Source organism: Podarcis cretensis (genome assembly GCF_951804945.1).
Source record: "Podarcis cretensis genome assembly, chromosome: 16".
Classification (NCBI taxonomy): Eukaryota; Metazoa; Chordata; class Lepidosauria; order Squamata; family Lacertidae; genus Podarcis; species Podarcis cretensis.
The window spans coordinates 4,655,074-4,677,434 of NC_137186.1; the positions used below are offsets into that span (position 1 = coordinate 4,655,074).

At 47.9% G+C, this 22,361-nt stretch overlaps 1 protein-coding gene and 1 long non-coding RNA gene across 4 annotated transcripts in view; both read right to left on the bottom strand.

The window, feature by feature from the left end:
* Positions 1-22,361, bottom strand: part of LOC307205877 — a 278,382-nt gene that overhangs the window by 166,120 nt on the left and 89,901 nt on the right. The window lies entirely within an intron of this gene.
* The window catches only part of SEMA6C (semaphorin 6C), a 140,730-nt gene that overhangs the window by 18,868 nt on the left and 99,501 nt on the right, over positions 1-22,361 (bottom strand). For 2 of the 3 annotated variants that reach the window (XR_013834030.1, XM_079957955.1), the window contains exons 14-18: positions 20,783-20,920; positions 17,103-17,180; positions 9,721-9,776; positions 8,985-9,035; positions 4,038-4,193 (exon numbers count right to left, since the gene is read on the bottom strand). Coding sequence is in view for 2 of the 3 variants with exons in the window: in XM_079957955.1 (XP_079814081.1) it covers positions 4,038-4,193; positions 8,985-9,035; positions 9,721-9,776; positions 17,103-17,180; positions 20,783-20,920 (479 nt within the window). In the remaining variant the exon portion in view is untranslated. The remainder of the gene's footprint in view (positions 1-4,037; positions 4,194-8,984; positions 9,036-9,720; positions 9,777-17,102; positions 17,181-20,782; positions 20,921-22,361) is intronic. The other variant, XM_079957956.1, reaches the window with a different exon arrangement.

The following is a 22,361-nucleotide window of genomic DNA, read 5'->3' on the forward strand; positions in this document are numbered from 1 at the left end:
GCCAGGCGCTCCTGTCTTCCACTGCCTCCCACAGTCTGGTCAAACTCATGCTGGTAGCTTCGAGAACACTGTCCCACCATCTTGTCCTCTGCCGTCCCCTTCTCCTTGTGCCCTCCATCTTTCCCAACATCAGGGTCTTCTCCAGGGAGTCTTCTCTTCTCATGAGGTGGTCAAAGTCTTGGAGCCTCAGCTTCAGGATCTGTCCTTCCAGTGAGCACTCAGGGCTGATTTCCTTCAGAATGGAGAGGTTTGATCTTCTTGCAGTCCATGGGACTCTCAAGAGTCTCCTCCAGCACCAGAATTCAAAAGCATCAATTCTTCGGCGATCAGCCTTCTTGATTGTCCAGCTCTCACTTCCATACATCACTACTGGGAAAACCTTTATATAGCTTATAACTATATGGACCTTTGCTGGGAAGGTGATGTCTCTGCTTTTTAAGATGCTAGACAGGCACTTAGGCCTGTCTAGATCAATATAGCCCACACTGGCTGGCAGGAGCTCTCTAGGTTTTCAGACGGGGACATTCTCAGCCCATTCAGAGGGTATAGCGAATAAACCCGGGGAACTTTCCCCTGTTCTGCCGCTGAACTAGGACCCTTTCCTCCTTGCAGAGATACAGAGAGGCCATATTTCTGCTAGATGCGAAGCCTGCAGATTCACACCAAACGGATCAATCCATTTTATTTAATCCCTTTTTTTAAAGCCTTTTAAAGTGGTGGTCATTACTGTTTCAAGTGGGAGGGAGTTCCGCCGTTTAACTATGCACCATGTGAATAAATCCTTTCTTTTATCGGTCCTGAGTCTTCCAAAGTTCAGCTTCGCTGTACATGCACGAGTTCCAGTGCTTGGAGGGAGCAGGAGACAAAATTTCCCCCTCGCCACTCACTCTGTGCCATGCATAACTTATAATTTTACAAAATGCAGATTATCACGTGAGCTTCCTTGAAGGGGTTTGCTGCCCGTCTGCCTTAAATACTGATAACTGCAACCCTAATCCTAGTCTCTGCTAGACCAACCCTCTGCGATTCTTCTCTGGTTCAGAAATGAAGAGACATACAGACCCATATAATCGTAGCAATGGCTCCCACTGCCCTGCCGGGTGGGAAGGGAACCTCTGAGCATGTACAGAGAGGGACCTGGACTCAGAAGAGGAAACCATTCCAAAATCAGATTCTGCCTCGGGTTTGGCAGGAGAGAACGCTCACAAAACACTTTCCCAGGATACCTGCTTCTCCCTAAATTGAAAAACAAAATCCAGCTTATTTTTGGCGGCTGTTCTTCCCTGCCAGCTTAATTCTCTCATTTCTACGCAGCTGTCTGGGGGCATTCTGTTTGCAATTTGAGGGCTATTTTGTCCCCCCTGCCAAAAACCCATCTCCTCACATTTTGCTTCGGAGTGGGGGCGGAAATATATATATATATATATATATATATATATATATATATATACACACACACACATATATATATATATATGTGTGTGTGTGTGTGTGTGCGCGCCTTGTTGTGTTCAGGAGAGAGCGTGTTTGCAATACGCATTACGCCTAATTCTCCCAAAATGGATCAGCTCTTAAGAGCTATTTCCGCTGGGGGCCGTTTTTCTGTTCTTTCTCTCCTGCTTCATCAGGGTTATTTCCCCCACCCTGATGCACAGAAAGCTTGCGGTCCTCTTCCCTCTCCATCCCATTAAGTTCTCCTCAAACTCTGCCTGCCAGCGAGGCGATAGTGCCCACCACACAGCACCCCTGCGAGGCGGGACACACCAATCTCAACAATTTAATGTATTTTTAATCTTTTGTTGGAAGCCGCCCAGAGTGGCTGGGGAAACCCAGCCAGATGGGCAGGGTATAAAATAAATTACTATCATCATCATCATCATCATACCTCTTGTTACATTTGCTTCAGGTTAAATCTTTTCAGGTTGATTCCTGCGGCGACCCGGAAGTACCAGAAAGGGTTACTTCCGGGTTTCGCCGCTTGCGCATGCGCAGACACGCAAAATGACATCACACGCATGCACAGAAGTGGCGAATCGTGACCTGCGCATGCGCAGACACAGGTTGTGTTCTGCTCATGTTGCAAATGGGGCTCCGGAACGGATCCTGTTCACAACCAGAGGTACCACTGTATTTTGTTGTTGTTGTTGTTGTTATTATTATTATTATTTACAGATGGGAAGACTGCAGACTGGACTCATTCAAAGCCTCCCCATGCCAGCTGAATCTCACAACTGAGCTGAACCTAGAGGCTTGAGAAGGAATTCCCTCCGGCTTGCACTTTAAAGCAAACCTCACTGCACCTGCAGAAATTATGATTTGTGCTTCCCAGGATTTTACAAACTCGTGTAAAGAAAGGGGTGCAAGCTAGGGAAAAGTGTGCATAATTAAAAGCACATATATTCAATGAAAATAATATAGGGGGGAAATGAATTTTCAGGGAACACTCCTCAAGAAATGTGTATATATTATTAGGGCTACGCTGAAGCCGTACATCTAAAGCACTACAATACCACGTTAAATGGGCACTGCTCCCCCCCCCAAGAGTTCTGGGAGATGTCCTTTGTTAAAGGTTGACCTAATGGTCAGGGGTTCCTTTACCTTTTTACCTTCACCCCGGTATGGCTCCCCTTCATCACATACACAGCCCAACAAGACAACGACAAGAATCCACCAACAGCGTATGAATCAATATGGCTAACCTGACTCAAAAACACCCACCCCACTCACACACGAAAACCAAGTTCAACACAAGCAACCGCACCTGAGGCCAACCCCAATTTCTCTCACCGCCAAAGGAACACAAGCGAATAGCAAAGAGAACCTGCGGAAATGACGCCAACACAAAAACCCACACATACATTAAGCAAAATAGAAATATCGCCTCCCGACCCCACCCCCACAAACCATGGCCCCCTCCATCTCTTATCCTCTTTTTTCTTCCTAAAGATAAGAAGACCCCTGACCATTAGGTCCAGTCACAGACGACTCTGGGGTTGCGGCGCTCATCTTGCTTTACTGGCCGAGGGAGCCGGTGTACAGCTTCCGGGTCATGTGGCCAGCAGGACTAAGCCGCTTCTGGTGAACCAGAGCAGCGCACGGAAACGCCATTTACCTTCCCACCGGAGCGGGACCTATTGATCTACTTGCACTTTGACGTGCTTTCGAACTGCTAGGTTGGCAGGAGCAGGGACTGAGCAATGGGAGCTCACCCCGTGGTGGGGATTCGAACCGCCGACCTTCTGATCGGCAAGTCCTAGGCTCTGTGGTTTAACCCACAGCGCCACCCACATCCCTTTTTTCATCCTAATGTCTCAACAAATGAAACTGACCTATGGAAAATGTAACTGGAAAAAAGAGACGTTGCGCGCATACCTTTGTAGACCAAGAAAACATAAATAAAATATTATGGAAAAAATAATAATAGAGAGACAAAGCTTTCACTTCCGGTGATCGCAATCGCACCTCCCATCCTAAATAAGATCCTAAATAAGACTCGCCAGCTTCGTCCTCTGCTCAGAGAGAGGCGACTGTTATGTACTGAAGTTCTCACCCTGGGCTAGCAGGGGGATACTGTAGATAGTTTTCATTCAGGTCCACATATGCAAATAAGGGATCGAAAGTGACATTCAGTGATTGGATAGTTACAGAAAATGGTTACTGTTGCGTTCTAGTGGAGCTCTATATAAGCAGGCTGGCTGAACCCTTCAGTTCAGTTCTGTTCTGGCCTGTGAATAAACAAGAGCTGCTGAGGAATCGCTGTGTCGTCTGATATGCTCACCCACAACTTAACAGCAACCATGTGCGGCTTGCGCAACCCCTGCTCCCCGACGTGCAAGACGCGGCGACGCAACCGTTTCGCATGCCTCTGCATTCCAGCGCGCCGCCAGGCCCTCCCCGCGCAAGTTAGTGGTTCTTGCACAGCTTGCTGTTATCATGGGGGTGCCATACTGCGGGGACGAGTTGTGGGGACACGGCACATGTGTCTGTGCGCATGCGGGCAGAGAGGGTCGGGGGTCAGGTGATCGGCCCCTTCTTACCCTGCTTGCTCACAGCCACGTGGAGGGTGGAGCGTGGCCCTCCTGCGCCCGGGGCCAGGCGGGCGTCGGGAGCCAAGCTAGCGGGAGGAGACCCGGTGGGCGCTTCTGGGAAGGGAGAGGAGAGAGCGGTGGCAGCGGCGGAGGTCTGCGTCATTCCTGCGTTGCCGGTGATAAAGACAGTGTCAGGAGGAGGAAGCAATAAAATATTGACATTTTTGGGGGGTGGCCAGTTAGGGGGTAATGGGAGGAGGGCCCCCCCGAAGAGCCACGGTGAAGGCTGCGGACCCAGGAAAGATCTTCGCAAACACCGTACAATCACCTCTTATGCAGGGTATCAGTTCCGAGGTTCCCTCAAAAACACACACCGTATTTTTCTGTGTATAAGACGCTCCCATGTATAAGACGGCCCCTATTTTTTTTTTTAGCCCCAAATTAAGAAATAGATAAATGCAACATATCCGTGTATAAGGCGACCGCCAATTTTAAACTTTAATTATTATTATTTTTTTTTGGGGGGGGGAATATAGTCTTATACATGGGAAAGTGCATATTCAAGCCACTCCTTTGGTTTGTGCCACCACGCAAGGATTTCTAGACTTCCGTAGTTGGCACGCTGAGAGCTCAAAAGCTGTTCTTTTTGCGCAGAGTAACTCATAGGGATCAGGTGTGGAAAGAGTTTTATCCCTCACCTGCCAAGGCATATGGGGAAACCGTTCTGGAAGGGTTGGTTGGTACGCAACTCAGTTCTACTCAAGAGTAAACCCACTGAAATAGTTAGTTGTATTCATTCATTCCATGGAGTCTGCTCCGGCCATGACTAATGTTGGGTAGTGTCGCTGAGAGGAGCCCCACTGAAAATAAATCAACACGACTAAGTTCCATTCATTCCAGTGGGTCTACTCTGTGTTGGGCACACACCCTATGTTTAAGGCACTCTGATATGGCTTTAAATCAGCCTTTCTCAACCTGTGGGTCCCCAGATGTTGTTGAACTACAACTCCCATCACCCCTAGCTAGCAAGGCCAGAGCTCAGGGATGATGGGAGTTGTAGTCCAACAACACCTGGGGACCTACAGGTTGAGAACCGCTGCTTTAAATGTCAGAGCCTCCCTCAGAGAATTCTGGGAGCTGCAGTTTGTTGAGGATGCAGAGAGACCCCTATTTCCCCTCCTGGCGCTACAGATCCCAGAGGGGTTTAGTGATTTCCCTGGAAGAGGGATCGCGCTGGGAATTGTAGCGCCGGGAGAGAAAATGGTGGGCAGTCCTTAACCAGCACCGTTAACCAACTACAGCTGCCAGAATTCTATAGGGGAAGCCATCATGGTTGAACGTGGAATTATTGTGCTTTAAACGTACGCTGCAAATACGGCCTTAGTCAGATATCACCCAAAAAATGTCCCCATGTGTCTCTCTCCACCCTCAAAATGTTATGTGTCCTGGGCTTTATGTAGGTGATTAAGAGAAGGTTAAAAAGCCCCCCCCCCAAAAAAAAACCTGATTGGCAGAGTTTGTGCAACGGTTTTGCAATCCGCAGAGCCTCTGTCTGCTTGCGTGTCAGCCCCCCCCCCCCAAACGCCGAGCCAGCCAAGTTGCCTAATGAATCCCAGACACGTGTCCCCCCCCCCACGTCCCCCGCCGGCCCCACAGTCCTCGCAGGAAGTGGCGAGTGGAAGCGGCCAAGATTTGCAGCGAGACAGGGATAAGAAGCGGGGAGGAAGGGGGAGGCCTGTTGCTCCAGAAGAACCCCCCCCCTAAAAAATCACCTTCAGCTGACCCTGGAGCCCTACTCAGAGCAGACCTAAGTCAACCGTGTCTGTTGCATTTCAATGGGTCTACTCTGAGTAGGATTGAGATCGAAGACGAGCCCGGAGAAGGACCCGTCTCAGGTCAGGAGAAAGGGGAGGCTTGAGAGGGGCTAGGAAATATGTGCGCACCCCCAAATTTTGCCCTCCTCCCCCCCCGCAAAAGATGCTCACAGAACACAACAGCCTCCTGTTCCTCCTTCTACCCGCTCCTTCCTCCCCCCACCCATTAAATCAAGAGATTTCTCCCCTGCTGGGTAATTAATGGAGTCGCTTCGGTTTTAATTTCCTTCCAGGCGTCGGATTGGCTCTGGAGCTCTCTTGCTTGGGGGAGCTGGACTCAGGGGGTGAGGTGGGGAGGGCAGGGAAGCAGGGCCTCCTGCGGGGAGATGATTGCCTGCGCAGAGAGCTTCATCGCCAGAGCTGCTCGCCCCATCTAAGCTCTGGAGTGTGTGCTTGTCGGCATGCTAGGACGCCTGGGTTCTGCACAGCCCGGACCCCTGGGTCCTGTATTCCCCAGGTGTCTGGGTTCCTCACACCCCCGGACACCTGGGTCCCGTATTCACCAAGTGTCTGAGTTCCTCACCCCCTGGACGCCTGGGTCCCGTATTCCCCAGGTGTCTGGGTTCCTCACACCCCGGATGCCTGGGTCCCATATTCCCCAGGTGTCTGGGTTCCTCACTCCCCGGACGTCTGGGTCCCGTATTCCCCAGACACCTGGGTTTTGTGTGCCCTGGACTTATTTAACTAGAAGGTGTGCTTGTGTGTGTATGAAAAGGTCTTTTCTACCCTACAAGCTCAAATACGAGATAAGAGGGGAAAATACGCTTTTTTAAAAGGTTCTGAGATATGGGGCACTTAGGTGACATCACCAACCCATCCGATTTTAAGTTACGTAAGTGATGAGGAAAGGATTGAGGGGAGATATTTAGAGGCCTCCCGTATCCGTTCCATCCTTGACTTTGGCATCTTTTACCCCTCTGAAAAAACCCTTCGCTTAGAGTAGAGGCAGCCTGTGGAAATCAAGTTGCTATTGGTCTCCCCTCAGCCTTGGGATTATTTAGAGGACCATGGCTGAAGATCTAGGAGGATCATGGCTGAAGCTGCAGAAACTGCTTCCTCATCAAATAAACAGAAGCCACGTTTCCACCATGGATCTCGCTTTGAACGGTCATGGCTCCCCGACCAAAGAATTATAGGAACTGTAGTATGTTTTAGGGTGCTGAGAGGTGGAAGAAGAACCCCCTCCCCCATATTCCCCTCCCAGAACTACGATTCTCAGAGTGGTTTAATGGCCAATCCCTCTTCATAGAATCATAGAATAGAATCATAGAATCCTAGAGTTGGAAGAGACCACAAGGGCCATCGAGTCCAACCCCCTGCCAAGCAGGAAACACCATCAGAGCACTCCTGACATATGGTTGTCAAGCTTCTGCTTGAAGACCTCCAAAGAAGGAGACTCCACCACACTCCTTGGCAGCAAATTCCACTGTCAAACAGCTCTTACTGTCAGGAAGTTCTTCCTAATGTTTAGGTGGAATCTTCTTTCTTGTAGTTTGGAACCATTGCTCCGTGTCCGCTTCTCTGGAGCAGCAGAAAACAACCTTTCTCCCTCCTCTATGTGACATCCTTTTATATATTTGAACATGGCTATCATATCACCCCTTAACCTCCTCTTCTCCAGGCTAAACATGCCCAGCTCCCTTAGCCGTTCCTCATAAGGCATCGTTTCCAGGCCTTTGACCATTTTGGTCGCCCTCCTCTGGACACGTTCCAGTTTGTCAGTGTCCTTCTTGAACTGTGGTGCCCAGAACTGGACACAGTACTCCAGGTGAGGTCTGACCAGAGCAGAATACAGTGGCACTATTACTTCCCTTGATCTAGATGCTATACTTCATGGGGAACCTTGGGAACCGTAGCTCTGCGAGGGCAAACAGGGGTCTCAGTACCCTTATCAGACGACCCGTTCCCAGAATCCTTTGGGAGAAGCCATGACTGTTCAAAGTTGCATTATAGAGCTTTAAATGGCACAGCGTGAGCGTGGCCCGGAGTTGGTTCGGTTTCAACCCTTTGGGCTCGAGATAAAAACTGCAGCTGCGTTTGTTAAGGGAGGGTCAAATTCTGCCCTGGGAGAATGACACACACACATAAAAAAAGGGAAAGGTTTCTTGGTTCGCACGGAGACCATCCCTCTCAAAAGCCATAAAGGGGAGAGTGGGTTTTATACACAGTCTCTGGAAATAATTCAAAGAGAGCGGCAGGGGGTTGGTTAACCGTAACAAGACCTTTTGCCCACCCCTGCAGTAAATGATGGGAATGGGATGTTGGTGGGATGGATGAGGAAATGGCGCTTGACGTGACAGAAAGTGAGCAGTGATTTGTCCCTTGTTAGTTTTGAAAACCAGTTTGTGGGAATTCCCACATTCCCCAGACAACAGAAGCGGAGGGTATGGGGTTCCACTCTTCCTCCTCCTCCTCCTGTTGCTTTTGAGGAAAGAGTTTGCCCCTGTTTTAAGAGAATAAACCTTCAAGGGACTTGGCCGGCAGCCATCTTGGGCCTAAGCAACAGGAGGCTGGTAACCGTGGCAACCGGGAAAGGCATTGGACGGAGGCGGCTTTGTCCCAAGGGGTCTTTTGAGACCCTTGCGATGGAGAAAATAGGAACATCCTGTCATCAGTTCACATGCCAGTAGCCTTTTTGCTAAAAAAAACAACAACCACTGGAAGCTGACTGGATCCTCTCAAGATGGCGCCTCCAATTGGACGTCAACGCAGAGGATCCCAAGATCCAATGGCTTGGTCCTGCTTAGTGCAGACGTGTTGAAATTGACAGACATGGCTAAAGCAGGTCTATTAATTTCAACGCCTCCACTAGCAACAGAGCTGAGCTAGCTCTAACCCAACAAATCCAACATTGAACCGCCATGATTGTCCCGTCCAATATGGCGGCCTTCCTCCATTTGAACCTCAATGGCCGAACGGGCTTTTGAGTGTTGACAAGGCTGACCTCTACGCCACCGCTAGAGCGTGGGGTGGTGGGTGATTGGGTTTTTGGGGGTGGAATAAGCGGCGGAAGGAGACTGGAGGGGTAGGAAGGACGATGAGCTTGGGGAAGGAGGGAGAGAGGGGAGACGGACGTACTGACCATATGCAGAGTCGCTGGTGCCATCGCGGTTCCCGGGGGCCGTTACAACATCTAAAAAGCGAAGGGGAAGACAAGAGACTGGGTTGGGGATAAAGGCAGAGGAACAGGGTGAACCTAGGCAGCTAAGCATGGAGCAATCTGGAAAGGAAGAAGCCATTTGCTTGTGGGTAGAAACATCAGCCCTGGCCCTCCAGGTCTCTCCATCTGGCCCTTGGAAGCCTCCACAGACTACTCATGGCCCTGAGTGTCTTCTCTGCCCTCGAACCCGATAGTACCTCTCACCAAGAAACGAGTCCGCTGTGCTTCTGGCCCCATCCGCCCCAGAATGTGGCCCTCGGGACAGTTGCTTGGAAGGGGGTGTGGCCCTCGGGAATTGGCGAAAAGGGCCGGAGAGGCAAAAACAAGCTGACTCGGTGGTCAACGTCTCGGAAAGACTCAATGGGCTTAGTGGAGAAATCTGGAGTGCTGCCAACTCAAGGCAAAAAGGGAGAAAAACCCTCTTTAGGGGATGAGCCGTTATTTCCTACACAAAACAGCTTTTCAGACGCCCGCCAACGGAGCCGATGTTTCTGTGCGCGAGCAACAGGAAAAGGACACACGCCCAGCCATTTTCGTTCGGCTCAGTGAGTTTTATAACAGGATCGGAACTCGGAGCAAGCGCCGGTTCTCCGCGCGAAAACAGCAATGTGGCTTCCTGGCTGAGAAAAAGACCCCCTTGCCCCCAGAAGACTCTCACCTTGGCAGTTCCCCACGTACTTGACGGAGCCTTCGACGTCTTGCTCAAAGCCGCCTCTGTGGATGGAGGTGGGGGAGCGAGAGAGACAAGGGTGGAAGAGAGAAATCTCATTAAAACGGAGCCTGCCGGCTTGATTAAATCCTCCGCTAATTAATCAATTGGCTGGCACTCAGGATAAAAAAAAACACACGAGGTGGGAAATTAAAGAAAGCAGAACCCGACAAGTTACGAGCCCCCAAAGAGCCAGTCAATTCACCCTCCTGTTCCCTTCCTTCGCCAGTCAGAGATGTTTGAGGAAACACGCTGGCATGGGATGGCTGTGGGTCAAGGAGAATATTTAGAAAATGGAGCATTGTAGGGGGGCTGGGGGTTTGTGGAGAGAGGGAGGAGGGATGGGATTCGGGGTGAGGGGTGAAAAGTGTCAAAATTCAGGGCCGGTCAGAGGTATGTGCCTATCTCTCCAGGCACCGGCTGAATTCCTTTGACCTCCCTCCGGCGACTCCCGGCAGTAAAAACACACGAGGTCCGTTCCGGCGATTTTCCTCAGGCTGTGAGAAAAACACACCAAACTGCTTCTCCTCCTCCCTGCTCTCCAGCATATCCCCAGGGAGGGGAATCAGACTCAGACAGAAATGTATCTACATTGTCTTTATTCCTGTCTTTCACTTCAGTACAGAGAAAACATGTCTGCTCTGTTCAACAAACAGAGAGAAACTCCAAACTCCACCCATGTACATCCTGTACAGGTCATATGACACACACACTGAGCTAACATCCGGTGCTCAGTACAGAATGGACTGCCCCTTTGTTCCCATGGCAACAGTCACACACATCCTGTTTGGCTTTGCAGCCACAAGCAGCAGACTTGGCTGCTATAGCCTTTGCTTGCTGCTGCATTGCTGCTTTAGAATAACATACTCCCCCTAAAGTATCAATGCGTGCTGCGAGCAAAGCGTCATCCAGAGAAGAAAACAAACAGTTGTTATATGTATAACACTCCCCTGTTGTTTCAGTTCCACCCTTGGAACTACCCGCCACTGGTTTTACCAATGTACCTCTCTGGTTGTGTGACTTCCAAGGAATGAGTGCTTCTGCATTACCTTGGTTAGCAACTCTCTGTTGTGCCTTTGTCTCTGACTCAGACACAGCTTCAATTTGACCTTGGTCATTTACAACAGCAACACATGCAATAGCTTGGTTGGCAAACTCTTTTGAATACCTCGTGGGTGGTACACCCTTCGTTGCTCTCTCAGACCTACGTAAGAGGTGCTGCTCTCCCTTGCTTTCTGGTTCAGCCTCTGAACTCTCTGGAGAACCAGTACTAAGCTTAATCAGTGGTTCATCCTCCTCTTCTGAGGGTCTAGTCATTGTGTGAGATTTCTTCTCAATGACTGTGACAACTGAGCTGTCTGAGCTATCGCTGTCATCATTAGTACTACTGAACTCAATAAGATCAAACTCATCATCATCATCAGAATCATCATCATCTCCTGTGGGAAATGTGTGAACAATCACTCTCTCCTGTTCAGGAGCACTCTCTAGAAATTTTGTGAGAATCACCTTACCAGATTCAGACAAAATTACTCTGTAGAGACCCTTTTCATAACCCACAAAAATGCCTCTGGCATTCTTTACTCCACCCGGAGCTTCTGTCCTCACATGAGACCCAAAAACCTTGAAATGGGCAACAGAAGGTTTTCTGTGGAACAGTTTCTCAAAAGGAGAACTTCCCAATTCATTTGAAACCTTTCTCAACCACGTGTAACAAAATGACATTAGCGACTCAGCCCAGTACTCATGTGGCAGATGTGAACTAAGCAATTGCGCATGCATTCCCTTTTGCAATTCTTTGTTCACCCTAACACAGACACATCTGTTCCAAGCTTCTTCGGAACTAGCAATTTTGTGTCTTATCCCTTTCTTCTTCAGGAACCTCTGGAAATCCTGTAAGAGAAAAATTGGCTTCTCATCTGTGCAAAGACAATCTATGTCAGCATCATGCATATTTTTAACCTTGCCACAAAGCTCTTTAAACCTTTCTAAGGCTTCTTTCGGTCTCTCCAAAAGATAAATCCAGACAAAACTTGTGAAAGAATCAACACATATTAGGTAATACTTTGCATTGCCTCTAGATGGTGCTAAAGGACCAATCACATCAGCATACACCCGCTGAAATGCCTTGTCAACCCTCGAGGTGACCTGCTTGGCGTTCTTTTCAGCTACACCTGCAAAAGAAATCATGTTAGAATCACAAGAATTACATTCCATGTAATCACTTTGATCAAAAGTCAACAAATACAGTCCATCTTTCTCTTTGGCAGAAAGATACAACTCTCCATCTTTGTAGATCTCGCAGTGTTGATCATCATAGGACAGTTTTAGTCCCTTCTTGGCAATCTGCGAAACGCTGAGCAGATTGTACTTCAACTCTGGAACCAAATAAACATTATTTATAGTCAAGTTCAGACTTTTAAGATACACAGTCCCAATTCCGGTGGCTTCCAGCTCTTGACCGTTGGCTTGTTGTACAACGAAGATTTGCTTCTTAAACGACGAAAACAAATCCCTGCGATGGGTCATGTGAACCGTCGCTCCCGTGTCTAAAACGAAAGAATTCCCCACTTGTGGTGTGGCTTTTAGGGACATCAAAGCCTTTGCAGGCTTCGCCTGTGACTTGGCATGACTTCTGCCTGACGCCTCAGACTTCGTGGAGCTTCCCTTGGCTCCTTTGTTCTGACGTGGCTTCCTGCAGTTCCGCTGAGGATGCCCAGTCTGTCCACAATTGTGGCATTGGACAACGTTCAAAGCTACGGCGTCTCCTCCAGTAGCTACAGCAGTGGGGGTGTCTGAACTCCGTTCTTCCCTCCCCCTGTCCTTGACTTCCAGGGCGGCAAGTCTGTCATGTTCGTTCAGGACCACGGCAAAGACCCTGTCCGACGTTAGATCTTGCGCTGGGAGAGACCCCAGCTGACTGGCAACCGTTTTGTAAGTCCGATTCAGGCTGTTGATCACCATGAAGCAAAACACTTCCTCCTGCAGACGGAAATTGCGTTCCACCATCTGCTGACGCAGAAATTTCATTTCCGTCAGGTGCGCTTGAACATCTCCATCAGGCGCAAGCCTCAGGTTGGTCAGCTTTTCAAAATACAGCAACGCTGAAGAACCTGCATCTCTCTGATGTGTCCTTCTCAGCGTGTCCCAAACATCTTTCGCGTGCGGTAAATCTTGTATATGAATAAGCTGAGAATCTGACACGCACAGAATTATAGCGGTTCTGGCCTTCATATCCTGTGATTCCCAAGCACGCGTTGGTGCTGCAGGGATGGGGTTCTCAATCACCTCAAACAGTCTCTGATTCTGCAGCAAGGCCTTCATCTTAATAGACCAAGATGCATAATTGTCACTGGTCAAGTGGGGTGGAGAAGGCAGGCCTCCCTTCTTGGCATCCATTTTGAGTCCTTGCATTGACTCTCAAACACAAGCCTCTAAAATCCAATAGCTGGCTTGTTTACACTCTGTGCACCTGGCAGCAATAACACTAGCCGCTTGGAAAGTCCCTTTCCAACAGTTCCTGTGTAAAGGCCTAGTCAAAACACGACTTGTTTGTGCCACTCTGGGCATAGCCTGACATCCAGCCCTTATCTGCGTTGCTAAGCAACCACATTCCTTTCCTTGGACAGGAAAAACCACAGGAATGTTTGGAATGCAGACTCTTCTCTCTCGGAGCTGTTTTTCCCAAACGTTGCTCCCATGAAGCAGAGAATTAATCAATCTGCATTCACACTCTTAAGCCCGAAAATCTCATACCTGGGCTCCGTAGCTTGGCTTTCAGCTTCTTCTGGTCAGCTTCTAGCTGCAGAGAATCAGCATCCATCTCAGGCTTCTTGGAGAGGGATGAATACAGTCTCCTTGATGCAGACTCCCATGGATCGTAGCAACCGTCAACTGCTACCAATGTCAAAATTCAGGGCCGGTCAGAGGTATGTGCCTATCTCTCCAGGCACCGGCTGAATTCCTTTGACCTCCCTCCGGCGACTCCCGGCAGTAAAAACACACGAGGTCCGTTCCGGCGATTTTCCTCAGGCTGTGAGAAAAACACACCAAACTGCTTCTCCTCCTCCCTGCTCTCCAGCATATCCCCAGGGAGGGGAATCAGACTCAGACAGAAATGTATCTACATTGTCTTTATTCCTGTCTTTCACTTCAGTACAGAGAAAACATGTCTGCTCTGTTCAACAAACAGAGAGAAACTCCAAACTCCACCCATGTACATCCTGTACAGGTCATATGACACACACACTGAGCTAACATCCGGTGCTCAGTACAGAATGGACTGCCCCTTTGTTCCCATGGCAACAGTCACACACATCCTGTTTGGCTTTGCAGCCACAAGCAGCAGACTTGGCTGCTATAGCCTTTGCTTGCTGCTGCATTGCTGCAAAACCAGCCAAGTCCTTCAGTGACCCAAAAGGCCCCTTTGGTTCATTGTTTCCAAGCAACAGAAAGTCAGGTTTCTAGTCCTCATGGTGAGGCAGAAAGGATGCTGGGGCAGAGACAGTTGAGGATGCTCAAACTGACCAGGCAGGGGGGGGGTCTTGGGGAAGCACCATCAGATCCAAAAGTAGGGGTGGGGGTGGGGGGTAGAAGAAGTGAGGAGGAACTTGGCTTTATCTGTTAAATAAATCTTTACGTAGCCTGCTTTCCCCTGTGTACATTCAAAATGGTTTGCAGCAGAGGGAACAGCAAACTTGCATGTACATCCAGCTACATTAAATCATTAAATGCAGGAGGAAAAAAAGCGAAAGTATATACAATATTAAAAAAACACCCTTAAGAAAATGCATCTGTCAGCTGGAAGAGCATCTCTTCAGGAGGAATTTGGTCCAATTGAGAGAAATAAGATGCTTTTACAGCCCTTATTTATTTAACAAAATGTGTAAGGCCACTGAATCGTAAAAACTTCTAAGCGGCTTGCGCAAAATATGAAATATACATTAAGGCGATCATAAAAAATTCATTAAGATGATTGATAAGAGTCAGAAACAAGTTCACCCAAAAGCAAATTACAAATGTAACCAGTAGTTGAAATGTACATTGTAAAACAAAATTACGTATTAAAATGCGCAGTCCTGACATATCTAAATAGGTTCACCTCCTAGCAAATAGAAGGGGAAGAAATGGAGGCAGTAGAGATTTTACTTTCTTGGGGTCCATGATCACTGCAGATGGTGACAGCAGCCATGAAATTAAAAGACGCCTGCTCCTTGGGAGAAAAGGAATGGCAAACCTAGACAGCATCTTAAAAAGCAGAGACATCACCTTGCCAACAAAGGTCCGTATAGTTAAAGCCATGGTTTTCCCAGTAGTGATGTATGGAAGTGAGAGCTGGACCATCAAGAAGGCTGATCGCCGAAGAATGGATGCTTTTGAACTCTGGTGCTGGAGGAGACTCTGGAGAGTCCCATGGACTGCAAGAAGATCAAACCTCTCCATTCTGAAGGAGATCAGCCCTGAGTACTCACTGGAAGGACAGATCCTGAAGCTGAGGCTCCAAGACTTTGGCCACCTCATGAGAAGAGAAGACTCCTTGGAAAAGACCCTGATGTTGGGAAAGATGGAGGGCACAAGGAGAAGGGGACGACAGAGGATGAGATGGTGGGACGGTGTTCTCAAAGCTACCAGCATGAGTTTGACCCAACTGCGGGAGGCAGTGGAAGACAGGAGTGCCTGGCGTGCTCTGGTCCAGGGGGTCACAAAGAGGCGGACACGACTAAATGACTAAACAACAACAACAACAAATCAGAAGATTTTAGTAGGCACTGAAAACAATGCAGTGAAGGCTGTCGTCAATGGGCAGGGAGTTACAAAGTTTAGGAGATACCACACTGAAGAAGAAAAGATCTCTAGAAGCAGGTGTGGGAACTGTCGCCCCTCCGTATGTGGTCGAACTACAACTCCCATCATCATCCCTGACCGCTGGCCATGTTTGCTAAGGCTGATGGGAGACGTAGTTCAAAATATCTGGAGGGCATAAGGTTGCAGGCAGTGTAAGAAAGAGGAAAGAGGGAGTCGGAAGCCAAAGAAAGAATGAGAAAACAGGATGTTAGAAAAGGAAGGAACAAAAGGAAAAGGGGTGTCAGAGGGATAGATATAAGATATATGTTCAAAAATACAGTAAAGGTTCGCTATCTATGCTAGCATTCGATTGACGTTGGGGAGAAATTGAGAAATAAGATTAAGGGTACATATTGATATGGGAATGTATTAGATAAAATGTAAAGAATTATACAATAATAAGAGTACATTCATTTGTAAAAAAGGAATATACAACGGGATTGTCAGGAAGTCCAAAGTGTTGGTACATATGTGATTTTGGAATACCTTTTTGTCTTTGTTTTGTCTTTCTTTAGGTATATAAATTTTGTATATAAACTTTGTATACACGTTGGAAATTATATTATAATGAGTCCTGTAATGTAATACGACAATGTATGCATATGTAACATAAGAACGCTAATAAATAAATAAAATGGAAACAAAAACAAAACAAAAGGAAAGGAAAAGGGGGTGTCAGAAAGAGTGAGGAAAGAAAGAAAGAAAGAAAGAAAGAAAGGAAGGAAGGAAGGAAGAAAGGAAGGAAGGAAGGAAGGAAGGAAGGAAGGAAAGAAAGAAAGGGGTATCGGGAAGAGTAAGAAAAGGGAGGTGTTAGAAAAGGAGGCGGAGAGAGAGGAAGAGGGGTAGCAGAAAAAGAGAGAGAAAGCGGGGCAATTCAGGGAAAACTTTTAGAGGGCCAAAGGTCCTTGCCATAGCTGTCAGCCGTCCCTTATTTGGCGGGAAACTCCCTTATCCCAGCGCCATGTCCCACTGCTGTCCCTTAATGATGATGTCCCTTAAATTCCCCGGGTTTCAAAGGAAGCAGCTTCTCTCCCTCCCTCCCTGCCGGCCAGGGAGGAGGGAGGCTCCAACTGTGTTGCTTGGCTGTGTTGCTCACCCAGTAAGGAGTCTGAGAACGACTGGGTGGTGGAGCTTGCATGCCTTGTGCCAATCAAATCGGCCGCCTTGCCTGGGGACTCGCCTTTGCTCAGCGCTTCCCAGCGGAGAGGTGACGGTGGTTTCCCTTGCTGCATCCCCTTTGCCGGGTTGCTGCGCTGTGGGAACCACCGCTTGAGGCTTCGTTTGGCTGCTGGCTGGGCTTTGTGCCTTTGGCTTGGAGGGGCTCAGAAGTCAAACCTACCTGTGCTCTGAAAATCCCTTATTTTGGCTGCTGATCCCTTATTTTCGAGGCTGCTGGTCCCTTATTTTCAAATCTGTAAATTGACAGCTATGGTCCTTGCCCAACTGCTTCATAAGAACAGGGATGGCCGCCTCCCAAACCACCTCACCTGATCTCGCTGCTGAATGCAACACAGGCCCCCGTGTTCAGCCAAACGCAGTACGGATCGCGGGATCCCAGGCAGCTCCTGCAAAAGGAAAAGAAATGTGTTCACTCAGAAAGCGGGAAGTTCAAAGGCCTCTGCCAACCCACCCCTTAAATGAGTTGGAGTTCTTGTTATTAAATATACCAAGAAAAAAAAACACACCATGTAATTATTATTAATATTGATCATTTTCAGTTGTTGTACCCAAGAAATGTAGAAAATAATAGTGGCTGAATTTTTGAGTGCTGTGCATGTAGAAAGACTGGGCCATTATAAAGAGATTTAGTGGTTCGTAATTGATTGGTGATGTGGTAGTGTTATATTGTATTATTTACGCAAATTGAGATTTTGGGGGTCGCAGTGCCTTTGTGTCACCCCCGAGCCCCCGTGTTGCTCGGAAAAGCCTTTCAGAGGCTTCTCCGCGCTTCCTCACTGTCCGCGATCCAAACCGGAAGTCGCAAATTGATTTTCTTTGGAGTTAAAGATCTGACTGGGACAAACCTTGTTATGCTGAATCCGTATTTTGCACAGTTTGTATACGGTGTTTGTTTGATAATGTGTGGTTTGCTATGCCTAATAAAGGATTGACTTGACTTTACGTAGAAAATAACAAGATATATTTATCTGAAAGTCTTCAAACTTACACAACCCTTTAAAAATTAGGTAGGAACCAAATGTTATATAACACTGTTTTATAATTTATGACTGTTTTATAATTTATGATAATTTAGAATTTAAATGTATTTTCGTGTAATATTTGATACTTCCAGCTGAGGTGGGATATGAAAGCAACAAACACACACACACAGGCCAGCTTCCGTTTTGCTCTAGCCACTAGTCACCGCTTCCCTGCCCCGATTTCTGCAGAGATGACGGCAAGGCGAGCCAGGATGCTGCCCTCTGTCGGCGCAGAGGCTGCGTCTCTCCCTCCCTCCCTAGAGATCTTTGGGTCCCTGCCACGCTGGGATTTAGAAAGGGGGACGTGGCCTTTAGGAGAGTGAGAGAGCAGGTGGCTCAGTTGACCATTAAAGGAAGCGGGCAGCTGCGGCCAGAATATCACGGCGAGCGGCATTTCCTGGAAGCGGCGAGGTCCGGCAGCCCACACCTGTTCGGGGCAGGAGGGGCTGGGTGGGAAGGGTCACGCAAGGTGAATCAGGGGGCCGTAGGCAGCCCCTTGTAAGGACCTTACACACACACACAAACACACACAGCCTCTGTTGCCTTGTCGCAGCATTGTCAAATGTTTCAGATATCAAATTCCAAAAAGGAGGGGTGCTAAAAAAAATTGTAGCATGCCTTGGGAATTCAAAAGACATTTTGGTTGAATTTATATAATTATAATATTATATATATATATATATATATATATATATATATATATATATTAGTATTTGAAGGTGACTCGGAAACTACAACTAATCCAGAATGCGGCAGCTAGACTGGTGACTGAGGGCGGCCGCCGAGACCACATAACACCAGTCTTGAAAGACCTACATTGGCTCCCAGTACGTTTCCGAGCACAATTCAAAGTGCTGGTATTGACCTTTAAAGCCCTAAACGGCCTCGGCCCAGTATACCTGAAGGAGCGTCTCCACCCCCATCGTTCTGCCCAGACACTGAGGTCCAGCGCCGAGGGCCTTCTGGCGGTTCCCTCATTGTGAGAAGCAAAGCTACAGGGAACCAGACAGAGGGCCTTCTTGGTGGTGGTGCCCGCCCTGTGGAACGCCCTCCCATCAGATGTCAAAGCGATAAATAACTACCTGACATTCAGAAGACATCTGAAGGCAGCCCTGTTCAGGGAAGTTTTTAATCTGTGATATTTTACTGTATTTTTGGTTTCTATGGAAGCCGCCCAGAGTGGCTGGGGAAACCCAGCCAGATGGGCGGGGTACAAATAAATTTATTAATTATTATTATTATTATTATTATTATTATTATTATTATTATTATTATTATTATTATTATTTTCTTCCACACAGCAGCAGCAACAACAAAAATAACAATATGCAAAACACAAAAAGAAGCATACAAACACACACACACACACAAATCCAAATCTGACAAATTAATAATATAAACACTAAAAAGGAAAACAGACATTGACTTCCACCAGTCCCACAGCACCTCCTTTACCTCTCATTGTGTCTTCCAGTTTTCCTTATCATCTCTCTCCTAACATCTAGATATAAATCCCTCTTTCTTATCCTTTCACTTCACAAGGTCATTCCAGACTCAGCCAGATTTCTGTCCTCGAACCTTGGCTTTTAAGGTATTCATTTAGGCACTCCCATTCCTTTTTCACTTCACTTTTTGGTTTTCGTCTTATTATATCTGCCAATTTGGCTAATTCTAAATATTCTGAAAGCTTACATAATATAATTTAGTTCCGCTTGTTAAGGCTGCACAGAAATCATTAAAGCGGACTGCCAATGATAACCGCAGTCGACTCCCATGCAAAAATAAAAATAAAAAATCCTGCAAACACTCTCTAAAACTTTAGAAACCCTTGCAAAACCCAAACTACACCAGAGGGGGATGCTGGACTAATCGGCCTCCCCTCTGTGGCTGGTTCTTACTAGGTTCTTAGGAAGTCTTGGAGAGCCAGGCGGATACAGACAAACAGGCTGATTTGGTATAAGAGCCCTCCCTAGGCTCCTGTTTCAAATGAGCCCATCATCACTTGGAATCATGAGGACTGGAAACTTGGCTTTATTTTTAGCGAGAGCACCTGCTTTGCTGGGGGCGGGGAGAGGTTCCAGGTTCAATCTGCAGCTATGGGGCAGGGAGAAAGCGTATTCTATCGTAAAATAATAATAATAATAATAATAATAATAATAATAATAATAATAATAATTTATATCCCGTCCTCCCCAGCCGAAGCCGGGCTCAGAGCAGCTAACAACAATAAAAAGCAAGACAGCATTCTAAAATCAATTCATTCGAAAATCAATCCAGAATCAAATTAATGGCAACCATTGGGCTAGAGGATTACCAAATTAATTAATTTGTGAGGATTACCAAAGGAGGGGGTCAGGCTGTGCCCTGGCCAAAGGCCTGGTGGAACAGCTCTGTCTTGCAGGCCCTGTGGAAAGATGTCAAGTCCCGCAGGGCCCTAGTCTCTTGTGATAGAGCGTTGCACCAAGTCAGGGCCACAGCTGAAAAAGCCCTGGCTCTGGTTGAGGCCAGCCTAACCTCCCTGTGGCCCAGGACCTCCAAGATGTTTTTGTTTGAAGACCGTAAGGTCCTCCGTGGGACATGCCAGGAGAGGCGGTCCTGTAGGTACGAGGGTCCTAAGCCGTATAGGGCTTGAAAGGTTAAAACCAGCACCAAAAAACGTGATCCTGTACTCTACCAGGAGCCAGTGCAACTGGTATAGGACCGGGTGAATGTGATCCTGCGGTGAGGACCCTGTAAGGAGTCTCGCCGTGGTATTCTGCACCCACTGGAGTTTCTGGGTCAGTCTCAAGGGCAGCCCCACGTAGAGTGAGTTACAATAATCTAGTCTGGAGGATCACAGTGGCCAGATCAGGGCGAGAGAGGTAAGGAGCCAACTGCTTAGTGAGTTGCGGCCAGTCAGTGTAGACGGGCAGAGTTAGGAAAGAAGGAAGAGGCAGAAAGCAAAAAAATTAGGTCATCCCACTAACCTGCGGCAGGCATTGTAGACAACGCAGTGACTGAGAGGGACTCGCACCACGCACCCAGAGAAGGCCACGTAAACGGCGTGGTTGGCTTTGTCAAGCTCAAGCCCCAGGACGCGCCGGTCTTCCCTCCTGACGCTACACCTGGGATGGGGGCAGAGAGGGGAAGAGAACACCAAAGAAACGCAAGATTATAGAAATCCAATCAAGCATTGCAGCAGGTTGAGCTAGATGACCCCTGGGGCCCCTTCCAACTGCACAGTTTGATATGATAATCTTTATTGTTATTGTCCCATACAGAACAACGAAATTGAAAAAATCTACATCAGACATTCAAAAACCAACAAGCCTGCTATCCCAGCTATCCCAACCTGGTTAGCCCCCTAAAAACTCCGATACCCCATAATTAAATACAATATACTCCCATAGAGACTACCTTACACTGCGTTTAAAACCAAAATTGCATTTGGATAAAAGCTGTTTCTCAGGCGGCTAGTCCTAGTCTTTATAACCCTGGACCTTCTTCCAGAAGGCAGAAGCTGAAAGAGATCATTTCCGGGGTGCGCACTATCCTGCGCTATCTCTGCAGCTTTCTTATGGCACCTGGAAGTGTAGATTTGATCCAAGGTGGGAAGAGTGCACCCAATTATTCTCTCCGCAATCTTCACAACCCTGGACAGCATTGTTTTTCCCCTGACTGTGAAGTTACGAAACCTGTGTTTTGTGATTCTCAGTCCATCTCTCTACCAAATGTCCAGTCAGAAAATTTCCCCTACGGGAAATTTCCCAAGACATCTGGAGGGCCGAGTTTGGGGGGTTTGGGTTAGGCCCACAGCCTTTCTCAACCTGTGGGTCCCCAGATGTTGTTGAACTACAACTCCCATCACCCCTTGCTAGCAAGGCCAGAGCTCAGGGATGATGGGAGTTGTAGCCCAACAACATCTGGGGACCCACAGGTGGAGATCCGCTGGGTTAGGGTCTGTAGAGTTTGCCACGTAAGAGGAAATGGTCCTGTTTTATTAGGCATTTTAGCTGCGGTTGCAGAAAATTCAGGGAATGTGGGGGTTGGGTGAGTGGGGTCGCGAATGGGTGGTTAGGGGGCACCCCAGGGAGATAAGGAAATGGTGACAGGATGTTGCGCAGAAGTGGGGTAGGAAACGGCTCGCCTCTCAAAACTCCTTGAAGCACAAAGAAATTAAAAATGCTAAGACAGAACCCTTCTCCCCCTCCAAACTCCGATAAGATAAGGATGTTATTGCCAATTAAACTAGCTGTTCTATTTTTGCCTCGGTGGCTCCTGCCGATAATATTTAGAAGGCTAAAAACAGCAGAATTAAGGGGAGTTTGCATAATACGTGTGTGTGTGTCTGGAATTGTTGGGGGTAACACCCCCCCAAAAAAAACCACCCTCCATGCCCCTTTGCTGAGACGGGAAGCCGAAAGAGACCTTTTACGCCTCCTCAGATGCAGTAAATTTCCCCACGCTGGAACACCTGCAAATGTGGTTAGTAAGGCTGGGGGAGAAGGTTTCAAATTCAAAATAAAACAGGTTCCTGCTGCGAGAAGAAGGAGCCTAATTGAAAAG